The sequence below is a fragment of the Etheostoma spectabile genome, chromosome 6 (genome assembly GCF_008692095.1).
Source record: "Etheostoma spectabile isolate EspeVRDwgs_2016 chromosome 6, UIUC_Espe_1.0, whole genome shotgun sequence".
Lineage (NCBI taxonomy): Eukaryota > Metazoa > Chordata > Actinopteri > Perciformes > Percidae > Etheostoma > Etheostoma spectabile.
This window is the reverse complement of record NC_045738.1, coordinates 7,299,192-7,309,435: the sequence shown is the minus strand read 5'-3', so window position 1 is coordinate 7,309,435 and position 10,244 is coordinate 7,299,192. Positions and strand designations below refer to the sequence as shown.

At 39.7% G+C, this 10,244-nt stretch overlaps 2 protein-coding genes across 2 annotated transcripts in view; both read right to left on the bottom strand.

Moving 5' to 3' along the window:
• Nucleotides 1-3,866, bottom strand: part of hacl1 (2-hydroxyacyl-CoA lyase 1) — a 5,932-nt gene extending 2,066 nt beyond the window's left edge. Inside the window, exons 1-14 of the mRNA XM_032518940.1 lie at nt 3,816-3,866; nt 3,429-3,533; nt 3,291-3,331; nt 3,126-3,206; nt 2,940-3,012; nt 2,787-2,864; nt 2,558-2,652; nt 2,361-2,473; nt 2,097-2,232; nt 1,672-1,777; nt 1,362-1,445; nt 1,127-1,228; nt 748-902; nt 42-200 (exon numbers count right to left, since the gene is read on the bottom strand). Coding sequence (XP_032374831.1) covers nt 42-200; nt 748-902; nt 1,127-1,228; nt 1,362-1,445; nt 1,672-1,777; nt 2,097-2,232; nt 2,361-2,473; nt 2,558-2,652; nt 2,787-2,864; nt 2,940-3,012; nt 3,126-3,206; nt 3,291-3,331; nt 3,429-3,533; nt 3,816-3,866 — 1,379 coding nt within the window. The remainder of the gene's footprint in view (nt 1-41; nt 201-747; nt 903-1,126; nt 1,229-1,361; nt 1,446-1,671; nt 1,778-2,096; nt 2,233-2,360; nt 2,474-2,557; nt 2,653-2,786; nt 2,865-2,939; nt 3,013-3,125; nt 3,207-3,290; nt 3,332-3,428; nt 3,534-3,815) is intronic.
• A 1,614-nt stretch (nt 3,867-5,480) lies between these two features.
• The window catches only part of ankrd28b (ankyrin repeat domain 28b), a 17,063-nt gene continuing 12,299 nt past the window's right edge, over nt 5,481-10,244 (bottom strand). Inside the window, exons 19-28 of the mRNA XM_032517715.1 lie at nt 9,892-9,979; nt 9,696-9,813; nt 9,161-9,380; nt 8,784-8,871; nt 8,614-8,697; nt 8,348-8,493; nt 8,143-8,225; nt 7,897-7,979; nt 7,634-7,725; nt 5,481-7,073 (exon numbers count right to left, since the gene is read on the bottom strand). Of these exons, the coding sequence (XP_032373606.1) occupies nt 6,790-7,073; nt 7,634-7,725; nt 7,897-7,979; nt 8,143-8,225; nt 8,348-8,493; nt 8,614-8,697; nt 8,784-8,871; nt 9,161-9,380; nt 9,696-9,813; nt 9,892-9,979 (1,286 nt within the window). The 3' untranslated portion in view covers nt 5,481-6,789. The remainder of the gene's footprint in view (nt 7,074-7,633; nt 7,726-7,896; nt 7,980-8,142; nt 8,226-8,347; nt 8,494-8,613; nt 8,698-8,783; nt 8,872-9,160; nt 9,381-9,695; nt 9,814-9,891; nt 9,980-10,244) is intronic.

The following is a 10,244-nucleotide window of genomic DNA, read 5'->3' as shown; positions in this document are numbered from 1 at the left end:
GAAGTGTTTATATTGTAAAGGGAGGGAGGCATCTAACCCACCTGCACATAGTTTCAACTTCCATGCCAGAAAATCCAAAGGCACTGTCTCCTTCCACACAGACTATCCTTCGGTTTTTATTCTCGTTCCTCTCCACAGCGGCTGCTGCTATTGCAAAACCCAGGCCTACTCCCATCGTTCCAAATGTACCAGCATCCAACCTGCACATTGTAAGGATTAGCTAACAACAATGTACTCACATTTATCCAGACTTCAAAGCTTACTTTAGTCAACAGTGGATCTTCATGTGTGTTACTGTACAATGCATATTTGCTGGGTTTGAATAAACTGCTCATACTCATGAGCAGAGTGGTTTACAAAAGTTTAAATTGTTTTTAAAGAAATGGGTGTTATTATGCAGGAAACGGCACAATTTCCAGATACCATATGAACCTGAATTTATTCCAGTGAAGTTAATTTAATGTTGCGGTGGGCATTGGGTATTATGAGTGTTTAACTCATCTTGATTGCCCCTGAAAGTCTTTGACACAGATCCTTATTCCTACAAATTTGAAAATGTACATGGAAAGGGCTCTGACAAAATTCCCCAAAAGGACAGGCTCTTTGAGAGGCCTACAATAATACCATGCCTGTCTGGGATAACCAAACTCAGCTCAGCATTTAGGCATTAACATAAACATAAATCAAGTAAGTTCCGTTTGTACATAAACAGAACTGAGAAGTGTTGTTTTAATGAGACTGTCTTGCCTTTGTCGAGGCAGGTAGTTGTTCAACATAGTGCGTCCTATGTCCATAGTGTTTGCACCCTCACTGACAATGATACAGTCATGTGGCAGCAGCTGGGAAACATGATGAAACACTGTGTAGTAGTTCATGGGCATTGTTGACTGAAGAACGAGCGCCTGTGGATAGAGAAAGGACAAAAATGAATTAATAATAATAATAATAATAATAATAATAATAATACAATAATAGATAACATCTAAATGGATAAAATACATAACTATGTTTTCATCAGCATGGGACATTCTAAGAACAGTTTGAGTAACTACACACACACACACACACACTCACACACACTCACATAAACACAAAACAGGCTTTACAAAAGTGTGTCTAAACTCACCTTTGATATTTTTGCATTAGCAGCAATTTTGTCCTTCAATGTGGTCCACCATTCTGTATCAGAGGGATATTTCCAGCCATTGTTACGGACGCCCCCCAGAAGCTGAAAAAAACAACAAACCATGAATCAAAGACATAATCACTTTATACACACACGCATGCACGGACGCACGCACAAAAGATAGATATAGTTAATAAACATATGTAAGATTGTGTGCCGACTGAGTTGCAGTTACCTGAGTGACAATAGAGTTGATGTCTCCCAGGAGAGCAACAGCAGGCTTCACATTGTTTCCTATCTCCTCAGCACAAAGGTCAACCTGCATACAGAGCACAATCATGTTAAATGTTAAAACAGCACAACGTTGGCAGCAACAGTGAAACACAGTGCCGGAAATATGGCCCAAAAAAACATATAATGCACTGGCACGACAATATTAAAGTATTTACACCAATGTAAGGTATTATTAACACTGTTTTTGAGGGTATCAAAGGCAACATTGATTTCCCACGAATCTAAGACACTTGGCTTGGTTATTTACATACCTGGATGATCTTGACGTCAGGGTCGAATCTAGGTGGCAGACCAAAATGCAGGATCCAATTCAGCCTGGCTCCAAGCAGAAGCACAACGTCAGCCTGGAGAAGAGCTCTGTCAACAGAAACAACAGAGGACGAGGCGGAGCAGCATTGAGTTAAAACAAAACCGTAAAAAAACAATTAAGTTTATACATAGAATAAAAAAGATTAGATATAACTGTACATCTGAATAAAAATATACCAATTGTAATACATATTACTAATACATTATTACTAATGGAGGTTCAGGATGTTTCATATATATATATATATATATATATATATATATATATATGATAATAATATAATGATGATAATGATAATTCTGACAAAAATAATTGTAGTTTACACTTTTTGATCCCTGCACATTTTTATAGTGAGAGGAGGCCGACCTTGAGCGGGCAGCAGCCACACAGTTGGGGTGATCATCAGGGAGGACCCCTTTCCCCATTGGGGTGGGCAGAAATGGCAGACCGCTCTTTTCCACAAACTGTCTCAGAGCAGTTTCAGCTCGGCCATAGGCTGCCCCTGCACAACAATACTCATGGTATCATGACTTATTTAAGGAACTACTCTGATTCACCAGAGATAGAGAAAAATGTATGGTTTCTAGCTTATTTAATGTAACAGAGAGAGTGCAAATGTTTTTATGGTACCTTTGCCAATGATGACTAAGGGTCTTTTAGCTGCTTTCAAGAAAGATAAGGCTTCAGTGATTGCACCGTGGTGAGCCAAACTCACTGGTGGAGATGGACAGCAGGACACAACTCTACAAGAGAAACAAACTTTTTTGAATATTTACACACCTGGAATCACAGAAGTGATACCATGCTGAAAAAAAATCACAGCAAACCTGACATTGCTCCTGTCCACTTTAGCATTGACCATGTCCCCTGCAATATCCACATAACAAGCACCTGGACGCCCGTACATGCTGGTGCGAACGGCCTGTGAGCAAACAAGCACAATAACATTTAAAATCACATTTGTGTTGATATCATCTGACTATGCAAAATATCTTATTTAGTCTGCTGTGCTAACGAAAACCAGACAGACAATATAACAACACGCTGGTATATTACCTTCTCTATCACTGAAGGGATGGCTTCCAGGCTGCTGGGTCTGGCAGAGAACTTGCTATAAAGGCGACATGTTTCCACCTAGCAACAAACGAAAAATAGTATCAATTTACTGAAACACCATCGGGACAAAATCCACATGAAAGCGTTCATCACCTGAGGAAACTCCTGAAAGGCTCCTGCTGTTTCCTGGTTTCGATCTGCAGAACCTCCAATAACAACCACTGGCCTGTGCAAAGACAACACACACTTTATAAAGATATGACCTTTGGTACACATGGGACATGACAAAACAGTACACTGCCAGCCGCATAAAAGCAGCATCAGTTTGTCAAGTTGTACCAGCAGTTCATGTTAGCGTTAGCCATTCCACCCAGAGCATGGATGAGTCCAGGTCCAGACACCACCAGGCAGGCACCTGGTCTGCACACAAACAATCAGAAGAGACAGCGAGATGTAAGATACAACCAGCTGCTCACATCTGTTCAGTTACCAAATTTCTCTCACCTCCCAGTGAGATATCCAATGGCAGATGCCGCATAGCACGCCTGTTGGGTGACAGAATGTATTGTATATCACTATTTCATTGTGTTGTTAAGGATTGTGCAGGTAAATAGCAGTGTAGCAGAATATTAAGTGTTTTACCGCTTGTTCGTTTCGCATTCCCACATATTTGATCCCTGCAGCCTGAGCAGCCATAGCCACTTCTATGACAGGAACACCGACTATCCCAAACATGTACTCCACTTTCTGCAGGGGGAGAAATGCTCTTTGACAAACCGACGCTAAAATATACGAGTTTTAAGATAGTAGGCTACATAGCAAGTACTTTATTACTGCATTAAACTTGACCGCACAACACTTCAACTTTGACACACTTGTTGCTTTAACGGGATCCATGCGTGGTTACATTGTAACAGTTCAGTAGGCTACAGACACAGAAAAGTGAATGTAGGCTAGAGGTTACAAACATACAGAAGTGAGAAATTTCATAAATATTCGCAATGTTTTAAGTTGTTTAAACGATCTTACCTGGGCCTTTAGAGACTCAGCAATAAGATGAGCTCCTGTCACTTCGTCCATGGCTGTTCAGAGACTGTTAGCTACGAGTTATTATCCCACTGTGTACCTACAAAGCTACAAGAAAGGTCAAACCGTCATGTTGCAACTACGAGCTACATGAACAATTTATTATCTTGTTTGCTACACTGCTCTATCTGCCCATGAATGTATCTGCCCCTGAATCCACCCCGTTCCTATCGCTTCCGGGTTGCAAGCCAATCACGGGTGGCATTAGGCGTGACCTCACACTTGGGACAACCACATCTCCTTGCAGGCTGATATATTAAAATTCATTGACAAATGTAGGCCTACTCAACACATAATGTTTACACACCAGTTGAAAGTACAAAAAGTTCTAAAATTCTGAAATATTCAGACATTTTAAAGGATTTTAAGAAAATGTGTTGAATCCCCTTTGTTATTTTTTGCTGATAAGTGCATTGAGAAACAGCTGGACAGTGTTGGCTCCTGAGCTATCACTGCAAATTCATTACTGACTTAATAATAACTAATAATAACGTTTACAAGAGTCCCCTGACCAAGGCTGCACACACAATAAAAAATGTACAAATGCATGCATGACACACCGTGATTACTAAGAATAAGAGTCAATACAAATAAAATCTGAAGAATAATGTAAAACTGATAATACCAGCAGTCAAGGTACCATTAGAACCAGTCACATATTACAAATTCAATATGGAATAAAATTATATTATGCTAATGCATGGACATTTTCACTGGTATACACCATATAAATGATGTGTTTAATAGTAGCAGTCAGGTAGTTAAAGCACAGGTGTTTGTAATATTAACGATGGCTCAGTTCTACTCAGGTGTTCCAGTAAGACTTTACAGTGAGCTAGCATGCACAATACCAGGACCCTGAAACTGAAGCAACTAAATGGAATTCAGCCATCATTAGTTGTCTACATATATTTCCTACAGAAAATGCATGGGAATGCTAAATAGCTAAATTGCTAAAGCTAAACTGGATTAATATCTTAAATCTGTAAGATGTTGAAGTAGTGAGAATAGTTGGAAAAGTGGGAATGATTGTAATTAGTATGAATTCCATATCATAGCACCACTAATGTACAAAAGTTGTGGAATAATTAAAGTTTTTTTGTAAAGCTAATGCTAAACTGGATTGCTGGTTAAAATGTGTAAGAAGGTGAAGTTGTAAGAAATGTGGAAAAGTGATAATTGTTCTAATTAATGTTTTTAAAAAGTTGACTAACAGCCACATTGTATAGAGGTTGTAGGTGTTTCAACAGTGGGACAGCCCGAGTTAATGTATTGCAGATGTGTAGATGTGAAATAAAATAGAATTTTGGTGTTTTTGGAACGTTTTCAAAATTTTCAAAAATCCGCCTCTCACCCTGACCTCAGACCTGCTGGGAAAAATGAGTATGTCGAAAAATTTTGATAAAATCATACTAATTGTCTTCAACATTGTTTACCATAGTGACAATTCAACCTTTGCCAATCATTGCTAAATTAAATAGAATTTGGGGGGGGTTTGACAATTTTTGAAATTCTCAAAAATCAACCTCTTTCCCCGACCGTGGCCTGCTGGGGGAAATGAGTAACTCCAAAAAGTTAAATAAAATCGTGAAACACTCATGTTCATTATTAAATAACTCATTTCTTTATTACTCATAAAATATACAGCAATCTCAGTACTGAAAGAATTCATTGAAGCGTTGAATTCACAGTCATAATTTCTATATACATGCTAGTTTCATCCCTCTTCAAGGAAAAAAACAAACAAACATTTTCCATTCTAAAGAAGCTAGCAAATGTATTGTACATATTTCCAGTTAAAAGGAGTTTTCAACAGACAAAAAAAGAGGAGTTTTGAATCATGGTAGGATCGAGTGGTTTCCTTTAAAAGAAAGTTAAAGCAAGCAAAACCTGTCAAACATTCACTAATAGACTAAAAATATCATTCAAAGAAAATCAATTGCTGTCCTATCATTGGTTTACAGTGTTTCTTCTCACAAAGCTGAGCCTCAGATACCTCAGTACAGGATCAGTGCTTCTTAGAAATGCTTCATTACTTACTTAATGCGCATCACTGTACTTTCACAGCTGCCTCAAAAAACTCATCTTTTCTCAGTAACTAATGAAGGCACAAAATGAACACATAAATAGGAACCAAAATTACACAAATAATTTATTTTTAAAAGACTAAACCGTAATGGACAGGTCAATATACAAATGTAAGGTTGATCAACTTAAAAATAACCTGGTGCACACATAAAATTACTCAGGTCAGTAAATCAGATTGTTTTCTTTCTAGTGGATAAAGGGTTTAAGACATGAATATGGATTTATTAAAATTTGGATGTCAAAAAATAAACAATTTGCCGTCTGTGTGTCTTACAGACACTTGAAGGACATGAAGGACAAGTGCATTTTGACGGATGTAGTGTGCAGTTATCAACCTTCGCTAGCTCATCAAGAAATCCCAAAAATGAAAACTGTCTTCCTTCCCCCCCGCTAACCAATAAACCCAAAAATTCACAAACCATTTAAACAGTTAAAACTGGGTTCAAATGCATCCATGTCTTTTGGTCCCTGTCGGTTTAGCTATCTGTGAAGTGCTACCTTCCTTTTTCAGCATGTTATTGCTGTACAAAAGTCGCCGTCCGCCCAACAGTACAGTTTTTTGCTCTCAAGAAGTCAGTGTTGGTAAAGCAGCGGTTACTGAGGTCCAGGATCAGCCGAAGGACACCTGGTCCTGGATGAGTGTGGGCCAGCCTGCTGCACCTCCTCCCTCTCTTTCTCTGTGGGGGGGTGGGTAGGCAGGCGAAGGGAGACTCTTAAGGCTCCTGTGGGGACTTCTTTTCTTTTTCCGTCTTCCCAAGCTGGCGGCGGGTGATTTTTAAGACACAGTGTGTGTGTGTGTGTGTATGCATTTATCGCTCCCTCCTGTCCCTCAGTATGTCTCAGAATCTGAGTCATTGAGCTCTTCGTCTTTGTAGAGGCCGTCATGATGGCTGATGTTGTTGAAGCTGCAGTAGGAGCTGTGCTCACCACGCAGCACGGGCAGGCTGTCAAAGGTGACGCTCTTGGAGGGGCTGGTGTTGTAGTGGTTAATGGCACTGAAAGGGAGGGTGGGTGTCGGGGCACAGGGGGACACAGGCATCATGGTGGCCAGGATGAGGGCTAGGCAGTCTGCCACATCTTTGTTTGGGGCACAAGCCAAGGCGGGTGTGTAACCTAAAACAAAGACAGTGGACCAGTGTTACACACAGTACGCTATAAAAAGCAAAACACAGTTTCTAGCATCTGTCAAGCAATTTAGCAGTTATTACATTAAAAAAAAAAAAAAAAAAAAAACTTTACGTAAAATCCTAATGAGTCTGAGAATTTATCTGATCTAGAAAATCTTTTAAAATACCTGACCCAGGCACATTTTAATTGCTTGATTAGCCGATCAAATTCTGATCCTTCTTACCGCTTTTTTTTTTTCTATAGTATGTTAGTGGTCACGTTTTAAAAAGTGAACATTATCCACAACATTAGGCACATGTTTTAAAAGGTTAACAAGCAGCTATAACAATAGTGAAGCAGCTGGATAATAATGTCTGAAGAGTGGAAGTAACTGAAACTGTCAAATAAAATGATTTGCTATTTGTAAGGGGATTTTTGCTGTAGTTACCCAATAATTTCTGATCCTGCTGTGCCTATTATGGTGTATGTTAAAGTGGGACTTCCTGATGTATTGTAAAAGCCCAAAATATATGAAAGGTAAGAGAAAAATAACATTGTGAATTTACCGTTTTCATCGACTGCAAGTACACTGGCTCCCTTTGCAAGCAGCTCTTGCACCACCACAGTTAAACCATTTCTTGCAGCCACGTGTAGAGGCCTTAAAAGATAAAACATGAATGCACCAACAGGAAAGTCAATATTAAATAATTTGTTTCTCTACATTAATAATTCAACCCCCCACAGCAATCTACCCACACCACCACTCCATTCCATTGCTTAATACTTGCAGCAAGAGACAAGACACTAATATAATACAAGTGATACATACGTCTGTAAGGCGGCGTTAGTGGCATTTATGAGGTTTCTGTCTGTAATCTTCTCCAATATCAATAAGGCACTGGTTTCATGTCCCTGTAGAAAACAGTTGAAGTGTGATAAATACAAAAAACAACAACACATAGAACAGCTCCTAAATATGCAGTAGTATCGTTTATACTATTTGTACACATACTTGTATACTGTACATTTGCTGATGTAGAATGAAAGAAGAGTGCAACCATATGGCAATACAAACCTTACTGCAGGCGAGATGAAGTGCAGTGTTCTTCACAGCATCCTGCAGAGTGAGATCTGCTTTTGCACTGCTCACCAGCAGTTCTAAACAGTGAAACGCAGGAAAATCAGATTGAAGGTAATTCCATGTAATTCAACAGTGCTGATTATTACATCACACAGGGATATCCTCCAGTCCAGTGGTCAAAGTAGAGAAGCATTCATACCAACAGCATTGGTCTGGCCATTTTCAGCAGCCATCATGAGCGGGGTCTTCCCTGCATCATCAACACTGTTGACCTGAGAGTTGTGGCTCAGCAGCAGCTGGAGACACTCTACATGGTCAGTAAAGGCTGCTGCATGTAGTGGGGTCCTGCAAAAATAACATCAGAACATAATCTTAATCATGTAGTCATCCTATTTATTGTGAGCTTTTAATTACAGTTACAAACTCTTGAGGCTGTTCCACTTGTCTTTATACGAGGGTGCATACCTGTTTTTACCGTCTTTGGCATTGACAATGGCAGGGCCCAGAGTGTCTATCAGCATCTCAGCAGCACCTTCGTTGTCATGGATTCTAAAGAAGAGAACAATCATTTAATCTGTTAAAATGGTGTGTTTTTACATGCGCTGATCGAAACAGAAGATGGCTCAATATCTTACACAGCACAGTGGAGGGGGCTGAAACAACTGCCTTCGGCCTTGTGGAAAACCTCTTGTTCCAGTAAAACCTCCACACACGTATCGTGACCTGCAGAGAAGAAAGCTTTAACCATATCAGCCTTCATTTTAAGGGGCTCACAATCAGTTGCTCTCTTAAAACATTTGTCTTCCTCAAAATGCCATACTTCCAAAAAAACATGAAAAATGATGTTGTCCTTATTTTATATCTACAGCTCCCTAAGTGCTCCGTTTTACTTTCTTGGAAGCTTGTCTTTATTTAAGAGAATACAGTATACATTACTGAACATCCGATGTACATTGCCATAACTATATTGATTGTTTTTTCAGAAAAGGTCTTCAAACCCTCGTCTCTGTACCATTGTAGCAGGCCCAGTGCAGTGGGGTGTAGCCTTGGTTGTCTGTTAAGACAGGGAGAGTTTCCACTGACTGGGCAGCATGCAGCAGGCCTCCTAGTACCCCAATGTGTCCACATGCCGCTGCCAGGTGGACCGGTGTGCGCCCCTTACAGTCTCTCACCAGGAAGTTGGCACTGTGCTGAAGCAAGGCCTCCACACATTCCTCGTGACCGGTGACCGCCTGCGGACACAAAACAGTAGATGATCATATCCTGTATGCTTATGCATTTCAAATGATTTGATGAGAGCTGACCAGTGTTCTGAAGTTTATTCCTCCCATAATCAAATAGGCATAGCCTGCACTGCCCAACTTAAAAAAAAAAAATAGCTTTACAAATGATTGAGGTGGAAAAAAAAAATCATATATCTAAATGTATGCCAGAGTGGGGTAGTTCAAAAGTTACCTGCACAAAAAAAAGAAAAAAAAAAAAAGAATTAGGGTATAAGGACAAAAGACTGTCCCACAGAACCTGTAAGAATGGTAAGATCTCCTTACCCCTCTATGTAGGGCTGTCCTGGCCCACTTATCTTTGGCTTCTACATTGGCCCCCTTATTTAGCAAAGAATACACACAATCAGTGTGTCCACTCAGAACCGACAGCATCAAGGGGGTTCTATAAGATAATAGGCAATGTCAGTAATTTCTTTAGAATATGAGTGAAAAATATATATCACAAACAAATTTTACTTACTGTCCATTTCCATCTTGAATGTCTACTGCACTTTGTAGGTCAGCATTTCCAATTAGCAAACGCAAACATTCCGAATGACCATTAGTAGCTGAAGGGAAAGAATAAACAACCCATTAGTATACTTACAATAATAATCAACTCCATTCATATGGCAACTTTTAAAACAATTCACACCACAAATAATCTAAGCAAATAAAAGTACAGTGAATAAAATACACAGTACAGTAATTCATGATGTATACAGCGGTGTTTTTCTTCTGCATAGAAGGAACGTGCAGGAAAGTTATGCTCTGCTCTAGGTACGAGCTGCTGTCGGGCACAGAGCTCTCAGTCTCCCCCCCCCCCCCCCCCCC